The sequence below is a fragment of the Thermobia domestica genome, chromosome 10 (genome assembly GCF_964235325.1).
Source record: "Thermobia domestica chromosome 10, izTheDome1.hap1.1, whole genome shotgun sequence".
Classification (NCBI taxonomy): domain Eukaryota; kingdom Metazoa; phylum Arthropoda; class Insecta; order Zygentoma; family Lepismatidae; genus Thermobia; species Thermobia domestica.
The window spans coordinates 28,030,150-28,055,330 of record NC_137463.1 but is presented as its reverse complement, the minus strand read 5'-3'; the positions used below and the strand labels follow the sequence as shown (position 1 = coordinate 28,055,330).

Below are 25,181 nucleotides of genomic sequence, written 5' to 3'. Positions count from 1 at the left end.
TTACCTACTTGATACCAAATGGTTCCTACCTATATATGGGTTTAGTCCCATAAGAATAAGTTCCATCTCTTTTAACCATCTTTCCAAACCGGAAGTGGTACAAATCTATCATTTCCGATTTCAGCATTGTCCACCATAGAGACAAACAGTAATAGATAGCGGAAAATGGTTTTCTGATATGGGTTCAGCGTTCCAAGAATAGATTCGACCTCCCTTTGTTCAAACCGGAATTTCTGATGTGAACACTGACGCGGTAATTGATAGTTAGAAGCGATTTTGTGGTATTGACTCAGTGTCACCAGAATAGGTCCCATGTGCGCTCTTATGATCTAATAGAAATCTTGTACAACTTTTGGTTTGTATTTGATTTACGAAGAACAAAAATGTTATGAGGCAGAAAAAAATGTTATAGAGTCAACGCCAATAATACGTTCTATCTCCTACCTTATCCATTTATTCAAATCAGAAGGGATGGATATGCTATTTGCGGTCTCAGTATTGACCCCTTAATTTGGAAGTTTGACGTAGTTTCACAGTGTAAAAAGAAACCCACTTTTTTCATATTATTGTTAAACACAGGGTAAGTCAAAATGATGATCCCAATTTCAGAAATGTATTCTTTGAAATCTAATAAACACATGTTATTGTGAGACATATACTAAGAAAGGTAAATTCTCAAAGTTTTCTTCAAACATATCACAAATGTTCTATGTGGGTACCTCGCGTAACCCGGCACGCATCAAGCCGATAGTCTGTCTCCTCCCAAGCTTTTTGAAGCGTGTTGCAGTCAATATTAACAATGGCTGCTGTGATGTGTATAGTAAGTTCCTGCAAGTAGTGGAATACTGTATTGAGAAAAGCATCACTTTTATGTTATATCTTCCAGATCATACGATCCAAAAATTACCGTAGACAGATCATTTTTGCGTATACAGTAGAGCGTCGATTATCCGAAGTAATTGGGGGACATGGGTGTTCGGAAAACTGGTTTGTTCGGATAATCGAACTGTACTGTACTGTACTTTTACAGCCAGTGCCAAACCGACAGAAGTGTGCTGATTGTTGAAACACAGCGACTGGCGGCTTGGCCGGTCAGCAGTGCCTTATGAAGGCCCCATTAGAAGCAATGTTCCGCCAGCGGTGGCTCAGTGCGGCGACTACTATGGGATACTTGGTTTGGGAGTGAGGGGGATGATGGACGGTAGGGTGGGAGAGTAACAGGTGCGAGCGAGTACACAGTTCGGTTAAGCGGTCGTTCGGTTGACCGACGTTCGGATAATCGACGCTCTACTGTATTCCGATATAATACAACTAAGTTTGGAAGCAGTAGTTATTTTCAAATTCTGGTAGCCCCTTATAAAGTGTAACGTTGGTCTTTGTTACGTGTGGTATTGCAAAAAACAATAATTGTGTCAAATTATATTTCTAGGTTTAAAATCATTACAATAATTAAATTGATTAGTCATTCCTGATGACAAGATTATTGAAATCTATACATCCGATAATAAATTTCAAGAACTGCCGACTGAAGATGCAGAAGGAAAAGAGACACCAGAAGTAAGGACAGAAGACATATACTGTATGTTATAGTACTTCTACCGTCACGGAAATCCAGTCAATCTAACCAATCCTGATCACGCCGCATCAGTGTAAAGAAAATAATTTAGATTGAAGCAGAGAAATTTGACACAAGAGAACCTACTGCAAAATATATTTTTGACATCATTTGTGTCGGGGGATGCTTGCGAGAGTCAGTCAGAAGGTATATGTTAAGCAGGGTTATGTAGAAGTATACCATGAAGAACATGCAATTGTGAGCAACTGTCCTATACGAGTTCATAGCGACATTCTACCGTGAAAAACATCAACAGTACATATGAGCCAGGAGTGGTGAATGTATGCACTATATGCTGTTGGTATGTGTAATTTCTTGCCGGTGACACAACGTTGAAAAATTATTCTCTCAGCCATTGACCAATAGCATCTTCTGATAAACCCCTTAGGAACATAATGAAGTGGACTCTCGGGATGTGTTCGTGGAATTGCAGATGAATCAAGCCTACATCTTACCATTGTATAGTACGGAAGGTACAACGTCGTTGGCTTCCCGTGAAAAGTTGTGACGTTTATGGGGAGTTACCAGCTTGGTTACTCGTGGCTCACTGAATGCGGTGTTTGTCGGGTGGTGATTGGCTGTCCTCTTACCACATCCCCAGTGACGAGCAGCTCCAAGCGTGGGAAGCCAACGACGTTATACCTTTTGGACTTTAGTTCGGTGGTTTCATGTTAAGGAGAAAAAGATGGACTTACGGGCACCACAGGAGTCGACACAAGTCAACCTGAAATGCCCAGTTCTTTAAGTGTGCAAAATTAAGTGTGTGGTTTGTCACTTCCCATGAAAAATAGATGTTACGGCAATTATAAATGGTCAGGACAGAGTGATTAGATCGTGATCAACGTTCAGTACAGTTTCCCAAACCACGTCTCCATTCACAGAAGGTGCTGTTGGTGGAAGGTTGTCTATGGTGAAAAGTGATCCATCATGCCTTTCTCCATTAATGGAAGACCATCGCTACGGATTATTACAGTACTGAACTTCGTGAAATACAACGCAAACTTGTCCACAAGCATCTAGGAACGATAAACAAACATACTTTGTCCTCATATTGTATGACAATCTGTACCAACATTTTGTCCAAGGCACAGAATAGCAGTAATTTCGAACTCGCCATTGTAAGACGCAGGAGCGCGGTTGTACAATCTTAGAAAAGCAGAGAGAAATACAATGAGGAAATAAGGGGTAGAGATGACGGAGAGGAATTGTTAGCAATAATCGCACAGTCACGGATCCAGGATTCGTATTCCTGCAAAATAATCGATTACAAAATAACCCATGCTATGCTCTCGTTTGCTTGTCACCACTGTCTTTTATCAACATCAGGATACGGGCCAGTTTCTTTCCTCAAGGTAACAAGGGGAGAAGCAAACGGTGACGTCACAGAGCATTCAGTTGGGAATGATCCCTACAGACTCGCAATGAGCTGCAATAGAAAATCCTTCACCACCGTAACACCCTAATCACGAGCTGCCTTAGCCTTTGTGGGGCTTAGTATGAGATATCTCCGCGAGGCCCTTCGCTAGTTACATGATAAAATATCAAAAGTAAAGACGTCGACGACAGAATATCGTCCGTCAAAATATCATCAAGAAAATATAGAATTATTCTCGATTTCAGCGGTCCGTGATACTGTTAGTTTTCTCATGGCCCAATAGACGGATATGTTTTAAAATAATTCCATTGGATTCAGCATTCTCAAATTAGTATAAAAGTCGCAATTAGAAATTTATGAAAGCGTGGGCACTTTTTACTAATTTGCATGATCGTTAGCTCGTTAGAGCGTGCTTGGAGAATGAATTGATATTTTGGAATTTACATAAAGGTGCGCTTCATTAATTAAGGTTAGTAAAGTGTGCTTACAGCAAAATATCCCAGTTTCAATACATTTTCCACAACAAGGCCTGTATAGGATATAGAGGACAACAGAATCTGTTGTGAAAAAAAGAAAAAGAAAAGAAGACCCCGGAGGTAATCGACAGAATTCACAGTTACATAACCAGATGCCGCAGAAAATCAATATCCGCAGAGATTATCTCAACAATTCGGTGTATTTCGCTTAACATGCAACTGAGGGTTAAAAGAACCGTCTGCGAGCCTTTCGTGAGATTAGAGTGCATGGCTTGAAAGACGAAGACAATTCGTTTAGTTGCTTATCTCAACCGGTTCTTGCCTAATATAGTTTGTGATTACTTCAATCTCGTTTTCTGCTTTTTGGCAAGTAAGGCATAGTCTCACATTTCAGGTTGTTAATTCCCAGAATTAAAACTGCCCATGAGACGAGACGAATAATCACTTTCACGACCAGTGTTTCTTCCAGACATGCTTTTTTTGCGGGGGGGACTTCCCCCCTCCCCCGGAGCTCTAAGGGTACCCTCTCGGAGGAAACTAAACATTTTTTCTGAAAGAAACACTGTTCACGACACCATTCCAAGTCGAGACAGCCTCAGCTTTTGTTTCGTAGGCAAGAATCGCAGAATAACCCACATATAAGGTCCATTCAATAGATAACCGGTAAAAGCTGTATAAAAAATATAAAACTTCGACAGAGTTTGTGGTTCTTTGCTGTTTTTTGGTGGTGTCCTAGAATTATTATGAGATGGGTCTGGCACGCCTGTCTCGCGAACAGGATGCTGGGAATCAGTGAAACAAGAGGGCAACACCTTGCAGGTTTGCACCAACGTGAAACAGTGGAGTGTCATTAGATTTCTGTTAGCTGAAGGGTTGAAATCAATTGAAATTGGCAGTGCAATATGGTGAAAGTTATTTCTTTATCTCCAAAATCCAAGAAGGTTCGAACTGAAAGAAGTTCTGGTAAAGTCATGTTGACTTTGTTTTGGGACCATAAGAGAGCAATTCCTGAACATTACATGCCGAGAGCTTATCGTCGCTGCGTCTCGAAGAACCACTATATGCTTCTGCATATATTATGCACTGGAAATAATTATAACTTATTTCAATATTACTATTTCTGTGTTTACGTAGCACATGTTGTTTTACCTTTTGCGCCTTTACAAGCACATAGAGGATTTTTATACATTAATCAATACGTACATGATGAGAACGTGCAGCCTTTAATTTCAATTTATTATTTTTTCATTGTTGTGGCGAAACTATTGAATATTCACTTACGTATCACATTATAAAGGACAGCCTTCAGATTTATTTGCACGACATAACTCATTTGCGACAATAATGTCACATAGCGGTTCTTCGAGGCGCTGCGATGTTATATGAACTTATCTGCCTACTTATACACTTGTGTCCGACTCAAACAACTCAAACTGATCGTTTCTCAGTTAATTTTGGCAAAAAAAAAAAAAAAAAAAAACTATCCAAACATGTACGAAAATATCGCCCGTAATTGTACGACCTTTCGGAACAGGATGGAACAATATCTCTCCCTGGGAATCCGAGAAGATAGCATACATCATCTTCTCATTGGATGCTATGACGAAATTTTTGGGGTCTTGGTGAATCTGTTTTGTTTCTGGGTTGAGAATGGAATCTATGATTCGTCCATTGTCACACTTTCCAAGAAATTGCGACCCTCTCTTCTCAAACATGTTAAATTTCCAATACTTGATCTAATCCTTGCCATTTTTTTTTTTAAATCGTTATTAAGCATTCGTGGAACCCAACGAAAAGAAACTTTCCTTAGGTCCAGTTCATTTGTAATTATCCGTTCGACTGTTCCCGTTGTTATCCCCAGTATATCACAAATCTCCTGCATGATGACACGCCTATATTCGATGATGAAATTTTTAACACGGGCAATGTTAGCGTCAGTTGATGATGTTTTTGGACGTCTGGACCTCTACTCATCTTTCAAACTCGATCGCCCAGCTTTGAATTCACACACCCGCTTCCTAACAGTATTTTCTGCAAGAGCACATATCACCATACATCCTCCAATTGGCGATGAATATCGGCTGGACAACGTCCAGCTGCGGTGAGGAATTTCAGAATTACCCGTTGCTCTTCAACCGAAAATTCTGTCTCCGGACAGTATCAGAAACACGTGTTATTTGTTTAGACACTGTGACTCAACTGCTGCCTCTTAATAAACAACACACGCACTGCCTAGAGACGAAGGGTGGGGGTGTCTGATGTCGCAGTTGCTTTTCTGAAATGAAAAGAATTTGGACTTTAGAACAAAACGACACGTGTTTTTGGTTTTCATCTCGTAAGTAGTTCACTATTTAAAACGTTAGATCTCTCCCAGAAATATTTAAGGTAATATGTTCTCTACAAGGATAAATGAAATCAGATCAAGACTGTTCTTTGGCCAGTTCGTCGCTTCTGTTTTGTGTGTGTTTGTTATTTTTTAATGATTCTTTAGTATATTATGTGGTTAATTATATCCTAGACAAAAATAAACGAAGAGTAATTGTAGCAGCTTTTACCTCGGTTAATTACTTTTTTTTTTTTACTTTTTTTTTTCTTTCTTTCGAAAACCACATATGTCTACTTGTACCATCAGTCAGGATCCGCACTTGGCGTTTCTGCTAGTCGACTCGATCTTAGGCTTACATATGATCACCATTCTTCATTAAATGTACAGACTTCTTAGCATTTCTGCTCCTTTGTCCAGTGTATCCGATAAGAAATTTTTGTTTTGGGTGTTGTTTTCTTGGGAATCTTGTTGGGTGTTCGGTCTTGGATAAGTAGATGTCAGGGTCTTCTTGTTGTGCAGCCGTAGTCGTCCTGCTGCTTCACTGATCTCCAGTCATCGATGCTTCTTATTTCGTGTTTAGTCGCAGTGGAGTTTTTGTTCATTCCTTTACTTTGCCGGATGCATGTATACCATTTCGTTTTGTGTAGTATCTTGAAATACAGAGTTTTGTTTTGGTATCTTGATACAGAGTTGGTTGTGAGTAGGGTTGCCATAAATTTTTTATCCAAAATACGACAAGCCTTAAAATGACGACCCATCAAAAATACGGTGCCCAACACAGAACAAATGTTTTGAAATTTCTCACTTAAAAATCACCTTTTTAGGTTATCACACAATTGTTTACTGTAATACTTAAAACACTATTGAAAACTAACATGTTTTATGTTTTTTCATTAATACAAACATAATAAATCATTCCATTAAATTACGTATATCAAATCGAACCAAAAGAACCCTGGAATGGAAAAATGACACTTTTTAAAAACATAACCTACTTTATTAATAGTGACTAAAATATAAGTTATATGATAAAGACACAATTCTTTTCGCCGAGATTTTAGCGACTCGGAAATTTTCGGGCGGCTCCTAAAACTGTCAAATACGGACATTTTCCTATTTCATGCTTTGTACGACATAAGACACGGACATGGACCCAAAAATACAGTCCGAACAAAATACGGACATACGGCAACCCTACTTATGAGACATACGTGCACATAAAGTATATCAAATGCCCGAAGCCTACAGAACCGCAATAAACCCAGTAAATCAGGGGTGTGCATTACCTGTGGTCACTATACAACAAATTCGTTTACGTGCCCAGCCAACGTCATATAAAACTCAAATAGAAGACAGAGTACACCCAACACTTCGTGCAGGGAAAAACCCCGCCAAGGAAATGTCTGTCTGTCTAGGTTATGAGTTCCGTAATAAGGCCACTTTCCGCCAGAGAATTGTGTCATTCTTGAACAGTCTTGAACCCTAAATTCAAAACTATTAATACCTACCACAGCATCTGAACTCACGAGCACTTAAGACTCTATGGTCTAACAGTTTCCAATAATGATAACGATACTCACAACATGTAAAAAAAAAAAAAAAAAAAAAAAAAAAAAGTATATTTGAACGTAATATTTTCATTCAACGACTGCAGTTTTTTAAAATGTTTCAGAAACAACCAGGTAGTCTTCTTCTGAATCTGCGCATTGTGCGAGTAGCTATTCACACGCTCTGAGGAAAAGACTTGAAAAGAACGGTAACAATTAGCTCTTCGAAGACTGTCGTCTTTTTTGTGTAACTTTTTTTTACTTTCTTTTTAGTTTCTTTATTTTATAAAATCAATTTACAAACAGCTAATTATTTTTCCTGCAATACTGAAGCCTGATGGTTCCCGTCCTTAAGAACGAATACCTACTACATATGAAAGAAAAAAGTGCTCATTTAATTCAAACTCCTCTTTGTTTCTTTGTTATAAAAACAAAACAATCTTTGTTGTAAAAATATACATCTCTTGTATAATTGATTTCGCCTCTCTCTCTCAATCTGTCTCTCTCTCTTTTTTCACTATAAAAGAAAAATTCCTATTAAGACTTTCTAAGGAATCGCATTGTTTTCTAAAGGTAGCGAGTTGTTAAATGCATGAACAAAAAGGAACAAAAGGTTTGCGTAATGACAAAGAGCTCTAGGAACATAATGAAAGCTGAACGACGGCATATACAAACCTTAGAACAATTCCGAAAAACAGAAAAAGGTCCCAAAACTTTATATAACTTCTACGTGTGTCAGGAGTCTATGTGTGTATATATATACACCTTTAAAAGTCAAAACGAATTCATTCAAATATTCTACACTATAATAAGAGTTTTCTTTACTCTGGATTAATGTCCAACTACATTGTGCTAAGTTTGTACACGCTTACGTCAATATAAAGAGTACGTCACAGGGAAATATTATTAGACTTACACAAACTATGCTATGCATAAGTATCGGAAGTCTTACAGAACGACTATTTCCGTCCATTCGTCTGTCGATTGCATGCGATTCAGAGTCCCAAGAATAGATTCGATTTCCTACTTTAATCCTCAGTTCAAACCAGAAGCAGTGTTCGTAGTTTCCATAAGATAAGTTCCCTCGACTGACACAAATTTTCCCTTTTCTTATCAAAATTGTCCCTAGTTTGTTGAATGTCCAATTCCTATGACAAGTTACGTGATAAGATTATTTTAGCTATGGTAAAGAAAGTGCTAACCACATTTGTTTTATTCATTTGTTTTTTGCTTCTATTATTTTTCCCCTTATCTTTTTTCTGTACAAAAAATATTCCCACCCAATAATAGGTGCAATTTATGCTATTTGAACACACACACACATACAGAGTATTGATATTGTGTTTTTTTTTCCTCAAGAACTAAGAAAAATAGCATTGATATTGACCAATCAGTCAACGAGAGAATTTCTCTGTATTTTCACGTTTTATCGAAAAATTCCCTCTTTCCACTTTCGCTAAATTTACCTAAGACGAGAAATTTCCCTCAAACTACGAACACAGACCAGAAAAGGGTAAAAATCAACTGTTTCTGGTTTCAATGTTAATTGCTATAGACAGCGGCGAAAATCCGCTGTCTAAAATATTTATGAAGTTCAAAAACAATGTTGTGGATGATCAGAGGAGCAGAGTTGTCTTCAACGCTGGGAGGTGGGCAGGTTTGAGGCTTATTCTGGGGGTCATCAATTTCATCTCACGTTCCTTTGTGGCAATCGGACAAAAATCATCAAATTTCTCCCCAAAAACACATTTCAAATCAGATTATTGGGGGGACAGTCCCCCTCAGTTTCAAGATTGGAGGGGATATGTCCCCCTCATCCTCCCCCCGGGATTTGCGCCAGTGGTTATAGAGCAAAACGATAATAGATAGAGACAAGCAGTTCTTTGCAGTCGATTCAGGTCTCAGGAGAACATACCATCACCATACCATCAGCATCCGCAACTCCGTACCAAAAATTGAATGTGATTGAAATTTACCAGTAATTCCGATTTGAACACTTATTTCTATAGAGGGAAAATGGTATTAGATATCGAAAAAGAGTTTTCAATCGATTCATTGTTCCAAGAATAGTCACCGACTCCTTCGTTAACCCTCTATTCAAACCGGAAGTTGTACAATCAACCGTTTCCGTTTTCAATGTTAATTGCCATAGAACAAAAACGATAATATATTAGCTACAAGCTTTTTTTTTTCTTTCTTTCTTTTTACAATGAATTCAGCGTCTCGTGAGAACATACCATTACTACCGCAACGCTTTATCACAAACGGAAGTAATTGAACTTTACAAGTACTTTTGATTTGGTTACTTATTTCCATAGAGAAAGAATGGTGAGAGATACCGAAAAGCGGTTTTTGACATGGATTCGGCATCTGAAGAATGAGCTTTGTTTCGACTTTACGAGAATCGTTCAGTAAGTCCTTAGAAAATCCGAAAAATGACATTTGTAGTATCGAAAAAGCTTTGCTTTTAGTAAACGTTATTCCTCACTAGATTATAGAGTTTCATCTATATCCATCGCGTGGTTTCAGTGTTATAGTCGATTGAAGAAACAAACTTCTGTTTGTATAGAAACATGGAAGGAAGTAAGTATTATCCTACTGAGTATTCGTCACGTCTTAGTAGAATGTCCTGAGTACTCAGACCTAAACCGTTTAGGACAGGCCTAAAATTCCTAATCAGATTTTGAGAGATAATGCATCCTTAGAGACCATATTCTCACTTTTATTCGTGAGACTTGAATAATTATTGTGCTGTAAGGTTTTCCTTTTGGGATATTTTCTGTTATGTGTTACTATTCTTATTTGTTTTATTTATTTTCATCTTAAGTTATATATTTTGTATCTTATAATTTTTGTTTTCTTTTAATCTCTTATTTTGTAAAACTTAGAATTGAATTACGAGGGTAAGTCAACTGAAAACCATAAAAGTAGAAATAAAAATCCGCATATGGCGCCAGTGAGCTGTAAGTTGGCATGCCTGTTTACGATAGTATGCCGGATGTCTCCTAGGTGACGGCAGCCGGCAGATGCACAAACACCGGCGCAACAACAGTTCCAAAATGGCACCCCCACTAGCCACATGCACCAGCGAGGAGCAGCGTTCTGTGATTCGTTTTTTGCGAGAAGTGAAGGTGTGAAACCGATTGACATTTTTAGGCGAATGAAGGTTCAGTATATTGTGAATGATGTTCTCCAATTTCATAAGGTGTCTGCAAGATGGGTGCCCCGACAACTGACGCCTGAACTGAAACAGCGACGTGTTGATGCGTGCGAAGACCTTTTGTGGCGTGCTGAACGTGACGGTAATGCCTTCCTGTCACGAATCATCACTGGCGACGAAACATGGGTGCATTACCATCAGCCTGAAACAAAGCGAGCGAGCAAGGAGTGGCGACAGGAAGTTCCACTCCGATGAAGAGGTACGCAACGCGGTGCATGAGTGGTTGCGCCGTCGCCCAAAAGACTTTTTTTCTGTAGGTATTCAGGCTCTTCCGAAGCGCTGGCGGACTTGCATTGAACGAGGAGGAGACTATGTTGAAAACTGATTTACTTCTGTACCCTGTGTGACCAATAAATAATATTTTAAAAAATAATTATGGTTTTCATTTGACTCCCCCTCGTATTTTATGGATGTTTTGTTTTGATTTTTTTATATTGTGGCATGTGTAATGTTTTTATATTAGCCTTATCGTGACGGTAACAAGTTGAAGCGCTACTAACCCCTAACCCGTAACTTAATAATAATTATTATTCTGTCTTTAGGCAGGTCCTGGAACTAAAGTTTTTTTTTTTTTTTTTTTCAGTTTTAGATTTGGGTCTTGAAATGTTTCTTCCACGTTTTTCAATCCTCAGCTTCCTCTTTTAACTCGCAATATTTTCTGTTTTTCAAATCATCGATTAGGTGTGTTCTTATTCTTCCTATTCCTTGCTTTCCTTCCATCTTTCCTTCTATGGCGGTATAAGCTGTAATCAATTAATTAATTTGATCTTCGAAATCAGTGTAAGCATTTATATTTTGAAAAATAATTGTATTCTTCAGTGAAATTGAAAGATGTCATGTACGATGGTTCCTTTCAGAAGTTCAAACATAATTTCGGGTGATTTTTCTAAAATCAAACTAACAACCCAATGGACATGTGTCCATAACGTTTGAAAACCCATCTTCATATACTTTTGTGCACTTAGCTATCCAAGAGGAGTTTCATTGCAAAGTTGTTGTATTTTCCTAATGCTTCTGTATTAACTGGAAAACTGTATGTTGGTTTGATGCGACGCTTCGCAACGTATCAAAAAAGAAATCTTAGGCAATATTTAAATTTTGGTCGCTATACAATGTACGAATAATTCCTAAATCTTTCTCCACATAGATAATAAATACGCATTGAAATCGCCTTCTTGTTCTTATGGTGGTTATTGATGTAGCAATTCTTGAGACTACTAGTCCCGACATTCCTACATGTCAGTTGTAAAATGTATCTTAATATCCTGCTCATGGATATGTTTACGAACAATCAACACAGGCTTGTATTTATCAAGGATCTTATAAAATAGAGGATCTGCCCTTACAACAAAATCTTGAACCCATACGTCACAGTTTCGCCACCCCTACTCTGCCCACTCCGCCCAATAGGATCGCAATGTTTTGAGCCAACAATCATGGCGGCAACGAAAGTATCCAATCAGACAGTGACAGAAACGAGAGTAGCCAATCAGACGTGCCGATGCTCGGTTGTTTTGTGGTTTCATCGATTTAATAGGATGAAAATACATATGGGCAGATCCTTTATTTATAACATCCTTGGTATTTATCAATAACACCATGTGCGTCCTACTACAAATTTCTACAATGGCAGAGGACAGGAACACCAGCTCCACCGCCACACTGAAACAGCTATAAAAGCAGGAGGGCCTCCATATCTGGCATCAATCTTTGGCTGATCAAATACACTCTTTTAGCTTGCCTGGAAGTTTGAGAGGAATCTAATCTAAAGCTTTTAGCTTGCGCGTAGCTCTGAACCTTCTATTTTGCCCGCTTAGTTTGCTTGGAGTTCTGTGGGGTTCCTAACCTCAGCCACTCAGCTTGCTTGGGGCTTCGTGGCTTTCGAACTGCTTGCGTGGAGTATGAAATCCACCCCATTTAGTATGCGTGGATCTCTGTGGGGATCCTTTCTTAGGCTTCTTGGGCCTTGGGACACCTTTCTTTTACTCAATTATTAGAGGATTTTTACATGGTAAATGATTTTGTATCATACTGTGTATAAAAGGAAGATTTTGTAATAAAACTTCATTAGGAAAAAACGATTCCCGAGTATAATTTTCTCTACCTTTATCCTGCATAAAGGAGAACTTTACTATATTTAGCATCATCTAAATAAGAACGAAAAAGATGCGCAACTTAAAACTTACAGTCTTATTGAAATTCGTATAACAGTTAACTTTCCTGTGTATCTCTCGTGTGCTGATATATCACTGATCTTAATTTTAAGATTTTACTGAATTTGCACTTTTTTTTATCTTTGCAGAACCTCCAAATCCGATTCTGCGCTAAGAGCTTTGGCCGGAGCTGGGTTTGCGCCACCACGGACTGAGAAGACGCGAACTGCTAGCGGTCCTCCGATGATATCTGATGATGATTACTCTACACCACCTGCAGAACCAGAGGTAAGAAATTGAGTCATAGGTTGTTTATTGACCTTTAAATCATCCATACCACCTGCAGAACCAAACATAAAAAACTTATACCTTCCACACTACCTTCAGAAACAGATATAAGAAACCCTTGACCCTACACAACTCACGTAGAACCAGATGTATGAAACCCTTAGCCTTCATTGCTAACAGAACGGGAGGCAAGAGACTGTTAATCCGCTAGATCCTCTACATTGCACAACTACATGTATAAGACCATTAAACGTGTATAGCACTTACAAGGGTCGTTCAAGGTTGACCGGGATTTTCGTACGTAAATAATCGATGAATAGGCGGATCATGCTGAAACTTGCGGGTGACGTAATGCATTCATTCTCGAGTAACTAGCGCCCGACATGACGTATTTGGCGTATGCGCAGTAGTTGCAGCGAACATGGCGGCAAGTAGTGTGTCTGTAGCTATGAAGCAGCGGGTGTAATCAAATTTCTTGTGAACGTAAAAGGTAAACCAGCTGAGATTTGCTGCAGATTGCAAGCACAGTATGGTGAACAAACGATGTTACGGACAAGAGTGTACGAATGGTGTGAACAGTTTTGCGAAGGACGGGAGCTGGAAAGATCATGGCAAGTGTCTTCTGGGACATGAAGGGTGTTATCCATGTAGATTTTCTGGACAAAGAGATCCCAGTATTACTCCAGTATTAATGCCCAGTATTACTCCACATCGTTGAGTGGTGCTGTACGAAAGTCCATTCGCAAGAAAAGACCTGGGATGTTATCTGGAAATGTCATTCTTCTCCATGACAATGCCCGCCCTCACACAGCCAATGTGACAACAAAATTCTGGCCGAAATGCGCATGGAAGTACTGTCCCATCCCCCCTACAGTCCAGATTTAGCCCCCAGTGATCATTTGTTTGCACCCCTTAAAGACCATCTTGGAAGAAAGAAATTCACAACAGATGAAGCACTGTGGAACGATATCCTCCAGTGGCTACAACAGCAGCCAAGTTCTTTCTACGCCAAAGGAATCAGGGAGCTGCCACAACGATGGCAACGGTTCGACGCGCACGGAGAATACTTTGAAAAACTGACATAGTTTGGTGCTTCTTGTGCTATGTTTCTTCTGAGGAAATAACAGTCCCGGTCAACCTTGAACGACCCTTGTAAAAAAAAAAATAGAGACAAGAGACATTTAACCCTCTACACCAGAGGTTTTAACTATTTCAGCATTTGAGGCTCTCTTTTACTCAACAATAGACCAAATATTCATTTAGTATATGATACTAAAAATAAAATCATAGAAAGAGATATCTGAATAGTTTTATCTTTGGATTAATATGATACAGGAATATATAATAACATCAGTGATGTAGTGCATGCCTTAACCTCTTAAGTGGTAATGAGTGTTGACATGTCATGCGATAACCGAAGTACAATGGATTGACTAGTTTTATTTGATTGAATTCAGTCTTAAAAAGAATAGTTATTTAAGTCTGAAAGTAACACTGACTCTGTCCATTTTTAAAATGAAAATGGATTAATGGAGGCAGTCAGGAGACTTAAGTACCTACTGCGGGATTGACAGCAAGCGAGGAAAGCACCACTTGAGGGTTTAAACTTAATGTTACAAAACTGTGAAGTTTTTATTAAAAGAAAGTTCTATAGATGTTAGTCATTATGCGTCGTCTTATAATACAATGTAATGCCGACAGATTTCAGTGTTGAACAATCCTACCGATCTACTTTTAGAAGATTACTTCTTATGTTCAAAACTAAGACTGTCGAAGAACCACGCAAGGTTTCTCAGCATTTCGAGAGAAATATCAAATCTTACTGAAGGGTAAAATCTGTCTGTGTATAGCAGTAATCTCATTTTGAAATGGGAACCGTGATAATGTTATCGCGTCACCGCGCAAGCGTAACATCGCACTTAGGTCACGAAATTGACCGGAAATTACGTACGTCAGAAATAATAATAATAATAAAAAAAATCTCAGCATAACGTTCACAAGCAATTTCATGAGTCTCTTACTTTCTTTTTCGCACAGTTGCCGATGAGTTATCCCCAGAGCGGCATTGTTATTGACTTGCCTGTCAGGTTGATTATTAAAACGGGCAAGGTTGTATGATATAACTACTAGTTTAAAGCTTCGAGTATTTATGAGGAGCAGTCAAATGAAAACCGAACATCTTCCATAAAACACATTCCTCGTCGAAGTTGGCAACACTGCTGTTACTTATCGATACTACCATCTCTCGGGAGGAGAAATGCGTAGTGACAACTCGAAGGTATTCACAATTGTTCATTTATTGCTCTATAGGTGAGCGTAGGAAAAATGTGTTGGTCCAGCATTAGAAATGGAGGCAAGCGAAGAAGAGCAAAGAGATCTAGTTCGTTTTTTTGTGACTGAGGGTGTTAGCTTGGAACACGCGAAGCTCATCGTCTCATGTCGGCTGTGTACGGCGAACACTGCATGTCACTGGCAAATGTGCAGGAGTAACATAAGAGATTCCGAAAAGGGCGCACATCACTGCAAGACGATTCGGACCCAGGGCAAGCACGTCGGGCCATTACCACTGCTGTGATTGTGCGGATTGTTGGTTTTATTCGGAAAACCGACGGATCACAGAGGAAGAAATTCGTGCTTACGCCGGAATTAGCCGTGGCTCTATGCATCCCATTATTAAAGAACATCTGCAGTTCCGAAAAATTGACAGAATAGCTTCATGACATATGCATCTGCAGCGGTACTACGAGGAAAAATATATGTTTCTGCCCCGTATCATCATAGGGGACGAAACATGGTGCCATCATTTTGAGCCTGAGAGCAAACAGCAAAGCCAACAATGGAAACACCTGAATTCTCCCTTGCCAAAGAGATATAAAGCTGTCCACACAAGTTTCGGTAAAGTCATGATGACTTTTTCAACTGCAGGAATCCTCTGCTTGTTAACTTCCTTGAGTGTGGGGCCACAATAAATGCGAAGCGCTATGAAGATTTTTGCAGAAACTGAGACGCGCTATGAAGTCAAAGCGCCCTGGAATGCTGACGGACGGAATCATTCTTTTGCATGATAATGTTCGTGGCCATATTGCTAATCTGGTGAGGGATGCGCTTCAGAACTTTGGCTGGGAAACACATCAACATCATCCGTACAGCTCAGATAATTTCCCGTGGGATTTTCACATTTTTTGGCGTCGGACGAGGAAGTGCAAGAATGGATACATTACGTACTTTGAAGGGAAGTGAAGTAATCGTATCTGTGGGTTTCGCAGGGGCTCTCCCGTTTCCTCCCACATTATAATTCCGCCAATTATTTCAGAATCTTTCACTTCCGTAAGTCTTTCTCCTTTAACTAAAAGGACATAAACGTGGGACGTAAAACTAGAAATTTCATTCGTTCCTCTCGATGGTCTAATGGATAGCGCGTTTTTAGTTGCAAACACACTATTTACTGTACTTATTACTCATATCGTTCTTCTAAGTAGATTCAGACGATGAACTTTTCACTATCTAAAAAAGAAAAAAAAAACTATTAAAAAACTAGATTAGAGCTTTGCAGGTTTTAGAAACGCGAGAAAACTTAATCTGAAACTCAAGATATGAAGAAGTTATTAAGTACTGTATAACTGCATTTACTCTTCTCTTAAAACTTTGACTGAACTCTCTCAGGGACTGTTTTTCTTCTGATTTTGTTGCAGTACTCTTTGAATAGAGAAGTTTATTTTTCTTTATAGCTTTGCGTGGATTGACATTATACACGACGTGTGCAAGTGACGGTTGACTCTGGGGAAAGATTTCTTAGAGACTGCATGAGTTTCCGTAATAGCTTTCGGTTTTCGTATTTTTACCAACTGCGGAAGTTGCTTTAGAATTTATTACTCATATTTCATTGCCATCAGCGTACATGAGTTCGACAGGATCTATGTTGCCCATAAAATTGTTTTGTGTGGCTGTAAAAGAGGAAAAAGAAAGAGATCGCTAATCGAACCTTATTTCTTGGACTGTTTTGACAGTGTACCATATTATTTATAAATGATATTGAAATCGTGGTTGTTTTATGTTTAAGGATTATTTACTGTATGAATGTTTTACTGTCAAATTATGCAGAGGTGCTTTTCTTCTCCTGAAATCCATTACACAGTCCCCAAAACTCTCCTGGCGAGTCACTCACAAAAGTAAGAACTACTTTCAAACTTTCTCAGTGGTTCTGACTACCATTACCCGTTTCTTCCAGTTCAGGGTGCAGCCTTGATTAAAACGTGTTCTTTTTGTATAAATTACACATTTTCGGTGATATCTACGAAGGCGAGTCAAAAAATAACTTTTCCATGGCGGTTAAGGACAGAGAAATTTTTGAATTACAAATAAGCGGCTCCGAAAATAAAGACCAAGGCTTACTTTATTTTTCCATGCAAGAACCAAGCAATTGATATGTTTGTGACACCGCTTTACAAGCCTTCTTCAAAAGAAAACATGGTGCAGACGGAAGATCCTCTTCGCGGCTGTCTTCACTTCGTCATATTTTCCGAAGTGCCTCCCTGTGAGAGTCTCTTTCAATGCCGCATAAGAAATAGAAGTAACTGGTTGCGAGGTCGAGACTGTACGGTAGATGAACAAGGTGCATTCAACCAAGAGTGGCAAAATGGTTTTCCTTTACCACTGCCATGTGCGGTCTTGCATTGTCATCTGAAAGCAGAAGGCCAGGTCGCTTCCTGCGTGTGGCACACTTCAGTATTGTCAGTGTCTGACACTGTCGCTGAACATTGATAGGTCTAACCCTCATACTTGCGGCACAGAACGGGACTTCCTACTAGCACTGTGAAAGTGCCATCTGCAGGTCTTGGATTGCATTAAGCTGATGTCTTGCTTGCCCCCTTGCTTTATTTCTCAGGAGAAAAAAACTTGTTTTCCGACTTTCCCTCGTAATTTAATTCTCAGTTTTGCAGACTTTCTAAAATTTCAACGTAGTTTGCATCAGCGTTAGAGCCTTGTAGGCACCCATAAGTTACGGATACTTTGTAGCATTTTCTTTAATTGAATGAAAGTAATTGTTGGTGCACCTCATGACCGATTGTCAAATCATGGCTTTCTTCCCATGGGTTATGTTTCGTTTTCTTGACGGAGTTCACTATATTCTAATTCAAGTAGCGTACAAGTACAGGATGATTTTTTCGGTACTGGACTCAAGAAAACGCGAATCTCATATATCAATGTTTGTTGAAGATTATTCATTGGATTTTGAACACGCGTAATCAGAAGTGTACTTTCATATAGTGTAGCAAAAGAACGATAAACTTCAACAAACAAACAAACAAACAAACAGACAAACATACGGTAACTGGTTTAGAAACCAGTCATTTTCTCAACGACATCAGAATTTCCTCCTCTCCCCCTCCTTTTTCAACGTCTCGCGTTTCTTTGGAATCAAATTTCAAATAACACGTTCATAACTTGCTGCAGTATTCGCATTTTCTTGAGTTTAGTACTGAAAGAGTCATCACGTAACTTGCAATATTAAGTCAAGACCAAATGTTCTATATTCTCTCCAAGAATCGATCCAAAATCACGCGCGTCAAAGATCTGTAGTTTGGCTTCACGGAAGATCATTGCATTTCATTCGGTAATTGTAGTTGAAGACCATTGTGATAGGTGGTTATTTCTACATCCTTCCCTTATCAACGCCCAATGATGATTTCAGGAGTCCAGGTACAAAATGAAAGATGTTCATAAAGTTTCGAAAGTTTTCGAAGTCTTAAGAATAGCGCGTCTGGTTTTTAGTGCAATACGTGCTCGACCAATGCTCCCACCGATTCGGAAAGCCTGTAAAAGAAGTTAACCTACTGAGAGGCGGATACAAAGGGGGCATAGAGGCTATAGACCCGCTTTACGCTCAGGTATACACTGGATAAAATAGGCTTCAATCCTACTTTACACTGGATAAAACCGCAAACTATGGTTTAGCCCCTCCCTTGATCATATCCTGGATCCGCCACTGAGCCTACTCGTAAAAAGCCCTGGAAACGTCATGGAATTTGATAAAAAAAAGCTGAAAGAAACCTGGAAAACTCAGGAAATTGTAGATAGGGAGTTTTATTTCTCAGAATAAATTTCTCTTTTTGCTTTGCCTGGCTATTTAGTAAGAAATATTTTATGAAATCCATTAGGTTGTTTTGCAAAACCTGTCTACCTGCGCATTAACGGAATTAATTGGCTTGTCTCCCCTCCCTAATGAGCAGTTTGATGACATCGTAACATTGTACTCGCAAAGTTTGCCAACGTTATACCATGTTTTGTTACCCTGATATAACTAATGCATATAACGAAGGATATGGAGGCTTCATTTGGATTTATTCTTGAATATATTAAAGCGACATGATATTTATTGTATGGGGTAGAAGTTCTACCAAAAGCTTGAATGTGCTACTTCCTTTTTGTTTCTACAATCTAACTGGTTATCATCATTAATTACTTTGTTTACTTGTTTGTGTACAGGTTGTTGTTGCTCTTAATGCAATAAATAGAAATGGGCATAAGTAGGCACTATCTCGTTTTGCAGTTTTTCGACTTCAATCCAACACCAAGCAATCCTTGCTTTTTTTTTTTTTCTTGTCAATACATTGCAAATTTAACCTAATCACTTATAATTTTATGCATCATGAAAGTATAGAAGCAAAATACAGTGAATGCAGCAGAAAATGCTTCATAAAAGAACATTTTAAAAATGCTTCCTCTGAAAAACCCTCAGACAAAAATTCATCGTTTATTGCGTTAGAATTTATTTCAGGAATATTCTCAGAGCTTGGAACAACCTGATTCATGGTGTAGGCTATGGTTTCCTGAATTTTTGAAAGCATATAATTGCATTTTAGTATATTTGTTTTAACTTAGTTGGTTGTATGTGAAAGAAATCATTCACATGATTGTTAAGTTTTGATTTATCTTTATCACTATTAATAATTCTTATACAGTTTTGTATTTTTCGCACAATAATCTTAGATTGACAAAAAAGTTGTCAAACAATGTCTGTGTATGCCCATTTTTTTTATTTATTGTATTAGAAACAACAGCAAGCTGCACACAACCAAATAAACAAAATAATTAACAATACTAACCAGTTGAATTATAGAAATAAAAATAAAAGAAAGTAGCACAGCCTGGATTCAAACATGAATCTGTGAATTACAAATCCGACGCTTAAACCACTTATTAGACCATTGAGGGGTCACAACCAACCTAGCACTAATTTCAATTTTATTCCTTTGGTAGGTAGAACTTCTACCCCAACCCCAATTTTCTCATCACCCTTTGCGATTGAGGATTTGCTACTTCGTAAATGAAATTATAAATATTAATACAATAGATATCATATTCCCTTAATATATTCAAGAATAAACTCAAATGACGCTTGCATATCCTTCGTTACATACATTAGTTATGTCAGGATACCATAACCTGCTACACCGTTGCCAAACTTTGAAGAACTCATTCAATGTTGACCAACCTTCGTATTGAGGTAAACCTTGACTTTCTTAGCACGCATGCGAAATATTTTCCTCTACAGAACTTTTTTTTATTTATTGATCATTAAACTTTGGGTTTGTGATTAATCAAATTTCCAAATTTCGAAATTTCAATAATTGCTTTAAAAAATAATTTTCAAAACAAGAATGATGGGAAAATACGTGGAATAAACCTATAAAACGTTAATTTGAAGTTAAAAGTTAACGGAGTGCAATATGTACGTGTAACAAAAGATTTACTAAAATCATTGAAGGATTTGTGGTATTTTCCCTCAGGAAACTGATAACAGTGTCACTTCAGATTTCAAAATTCTCCATTGATTAAATCCTGGATTTAGGTTAGGTGATCGTGGTGCCTGTTCTGCATGTTGTTTTCCTACTCCAGGTTTGGGACGTATGGTTGGTTTTTAAACTGCAACATCCGTCCCAGCGTCGAAGTTGTGTGAGCAGTTGACCTAAACCTTAACCCGTAATCCGAAACACGTGAGTTCCCACCGGGAATTCAGCCAAAATCTCCGGCGCCAAAAATGCACACTGAAATATGCCTAAATAGCAGCTGTGTTCAGCTTAATCACATCTATCCCTTTGGTCATTAAGAGACCGGTAGATGACAAACTTAGGGGACATTTCTCCACCACCAGCAACATACGCTGGAATATGAAAGTGAATTTCATCTGAAAGATAACTCATCAAATAAGAAATATTGGAAATGTAGCTCATAGGTATATGCAAATTATAACTCGAACATAAATATTCATTTTTTTTAAAGTGCAGCAGATGAGGATAGGTAAAGTTAGAATAATAGTGAAAAGTCCGGCGTAGTCACTAGATTACGTATTTACTGTACCTTCATCAATGGATGACTCCATTCTCTCCTCTCTCTCTAGTTGGTTGTTTTTCCCACAACTCTAAACGAAGTACCCCGAGAAGCTACAACCATCCAGTTTTGTTTCCCGAACAGAGGCCTAAACCACACCTCCTGATTTCCTCAATACCAAATATGGTCAATCCATAAAATCTAACCTCCTCATAACACCATGTTCATGATGTCACAAATGTCAAAACGTTTGAGAGTCGAAGACCTCACAAGTTGGGAAATTCATCTCATAATCCTGAGTTCTACTTCTTGAGGTAATCCAAGTGCGAAGCTAAACCTCAGCAAAAAGGAGTAAACACCAAATACAAACTTGACAACAATCGCCGACATAGTTACCAGACAATATCTTATAGCTGAGGCAATCCATTGAATCAGCTAGAGGAGAGCTAACTGGCGCTCGAAATATTTACAATTTAGCTGGATGTGAGTAATGTCCTCAAACGCAGTATAGTGACACTGCCAAGAAATGAAAACGTAGCCAGACACTAGTAGGAAGTTAACAGATTGCACAAAGGTAAGGAAACGAACAAGGATATTGACTTGTTATAAGGTTAAAGGAATCTGCTATTGCACTTATCTTTAATAAAACAAAAAGGTATACAAAAACGTTTACAGGAAGCTTGAGACTACATAATGCAAGTTTCCGAAGAAAGAAAAAGTAAAAATAATCCAGAGAAGTAGATGTCGTGAATCTGAAAGTCCGTCGATGGAATCGAACCAAGGACCTCCGACGTGTAGTATCGTAACAGTACACTAACGACATAGACATGAGGAAGTCATTTTGGGCACTATGGTATCAAGTAGTGACATATGTGTGTTTCCCAACTCGTACCGAAATATGCAAGATAAAATTTTTTTCATGCACATGCATGATAAAACTAAAAAGCTCCTTCGTGGCTAAATGGTTAGCGTAGGTGCCTTTGGCATGGGAGACCCGGGTCCGATTCCCAGCAGGAACTCACGTGGTTCGCATCCCACGTTAAGCTGTTGGTCCATGTCTCATATACTCTCGCTGCTAAAAGGGACGCTGAACTCAAAATGAGTTGATTTTGAGTTTAAGGTTCCTTGCAGCAGCGAAGCTTATGAGACAGGGGCTACTGATTAACATGGAATCTGAACCACATGAGCTCTCGCCGTAAATCGAACCCTGGTCTCCTACGCCAAAGGCGCGTAGAACTCAAAATGAAATCAAATAAAACGATAACATTAGTATTCGCGTAAACAAACATAAACTCATTGAAAAAAAAACTATAAATAAATATTACAATAAATATTACAAAGCCGCCTTTTTTTTTCGTTTTTGAAAATGCAGCATAAAGGAGAAAGGAACTGTGTGAGAATTGGAAAATTCATAAACGATGTCAAAAGTACCTTTAGCTAGGGTTGACATTTTTTTTTTCTTTCTTCATGCAGAAACTTAAAATGCGACAATTTCGAGATCTAAGGTTCTACGTCTTGAAGTTTGTAAAATAAATAAGGTAAATTTCTGTTGCACCATGTGACACATTACTCTCAGTGGCGGATCTAGAAGGTAAAAATGGGAAGGGGGAGACATCTAGAACCCACACTATGATAGGTATATGTTGAGTTTACGCAAATCATTTAAATTAGAAATCCGTTTACGTACTTCGTTAACCGGAACTAGGAATATCTAATGTTTCAAAATTTTTCCAATAAAGAATAATAGGCAACTCTTACTAATACTTCAATTATTTTTGTCACAAAAAAACTGGGGACATAGGCACCCCCGACCCCGGGCTAGATCCGCCAGTGATTACTATTCGATATTTTGTCGAGATCTGTTTCCATCTGTAAAACTTGGAAATTCTATATTTTCAGCAACCTCTTGAGAAGTTTTACATCGTTAGAAGTTATTGGAAATCATCGCCATAATACAAGGAGTGGTTAAGAAATACTAGCACTGTCATCGTTTTTCTGTTAGGAAAGATTGTTCGCACAATCTCTCGACAAGGGAACAGCTACGTACTTGATTCTGAATTCTCAAGAAATGTCGTTTCTCTATGGTCTGTTTGTTATAGAGAAAACCGTTAAGAGGCCTCATCCCGGCGAAATTAAAATACCGCTAATTTTACAGTAATTATGTGATATCTTCAAATAGATAAAAGATAATAGAAATGTGGAACAAGAGCGCCCTAGACAATATTATTTTGCGTGAGGTACCGTTATCGCAAGTCACCTAATGGCTTTCCGTTTTCAACCGTTTAGAAACGCGAAAATAAAGGCCGATTTTCAAAATGGCTCGAAACCGAAAGCAGATAAGTGAGTCGTGATAACGGTATCTTATATAAAATGATGTTGTCTAGGACGCTCTTGTTCCATATTTCGATTATATTTTATCTATTTGAAGATATCACATAATTACTGTAAAATTAGCGGTATTTTAATTTCGCCGGGATGAGGCCTCTTAACACAAAAGTCTATTAGATATCAGTATTTTCACAGTCTCACGTCGGACTTCTGCAGCTTGCACACATCCTACAAATATCGGTTGGGAGTGACGGGTAGTGAATAAGTTAAAAATTCGTTGTGAAGTGATTGTCTATAAAAATAGCTTTCTACATGTCTACAAATTGTGGAAAACGCATTGTATGGGCTAGAAGCATTTTGAAGGGAGCTAATCACTGAATATTTTCTTCAAAGTTTATATGTATTACAGAAAGTTACCTGGGCCGAATGAAAAAAAAAAAGCTATTGAGGTACTATTAGAAATTGCAGGGAAGAAATTAACAATATTTCATGCAATTAGGAAGAAAAAGAGAAGATCCATTGGCTGAGAGGAAACTTATCATGAAGGATATGATACAAGATACGGTGAAAGGAAAAAGAGGGAGAAAAAGAGAAAGAGTTGATGCACTGTACAAAAACAGAAAGTTGTTAATGTCAAGACCAAGCTGTTAGTTGACGACTGTTGTGCATGGAAGCTTCTCAGTTGGCGGAAAGTGGCTTGCGTTAACTCTTAACGCACCAAGCCTAAATCGTCAACATTGTTTACCAAGCTGGAGTCTTCTACGGACTCGAAGTATTATTTTAATTCCTCAACTCTTTTTTTTTTGCACCTTTTTTAACGAATGTATAATCGATCTAATTATGTAGCAGACATCCCAAAAGGATGCAGGTATATATAAAAATCGAAAATAATTGGTTCTTATAGTTGCAGCAGTATCACCAAATATCACCCTCTGGGCAAAATACATTATGATGTAGATTGAATATGTACACTATGTCCAAAATTATTGTCGCATGTCTATAAATATGTTGTTGTAGGAACATAATTTGATAACGAATTCGCCCGGTATTTCTTATAATGTTAGTATGTGTATAATCGGCAAAGACATGTATGTGGCAAATTTCATGTCAAAAGAGCAGTAAATAAGAACAATAAAACGAAAATAAAACTTTTTTCTCCATTTAGCAACATTTTGTTTTACTCACTCTAATTTTCGTATTTATAATTCTTTTCCTATGAAATTTACCACAAATATACATTTCCCGATTATAACATTACACTTAGTATCAGTATTAAAAGTACCCTGCAAAATCATTATCAAACTTACAAGAAGACAGTTATAGATATGCGACAATCATTTTGGACATGAGTGCACATTTCTTTGACAACGGTAGTGTTTGATTTGTTGTAAAAACATTCTCAGTGAGATACTATATCTTAAAAATATATCAACCTTCATCCCTATCTCATCCGTTACATACAGTATTTTGGATGAAGAAATCCGATCCTTCACGGAGATATGAAGTGTTCCATCAGTTATAA

General features: G+C 38.2%; 1 protein-coding gene across 1 annotated transcript in view; it reads left to right on the top strand.

Moving 5' to 3' along the window:
• Positions 1-25,181, top strand: part of fry (microtubule binding protein furry) — a 1,411,512-nt gene that overhangs the window by 1,151,600 nt on the left and 234,731 nt on the right. Inside the window, exon 31 of the mRNA XM_081727912.1 lies at positions 12,862-13,000. Coding sequence (XP_081584038.1) covers positions 12,862-13,000 — 139 coding nt within the window. The remainder of the gene's footprint in view (positions 1-12,861; positions 13,001-25,181) is intronic.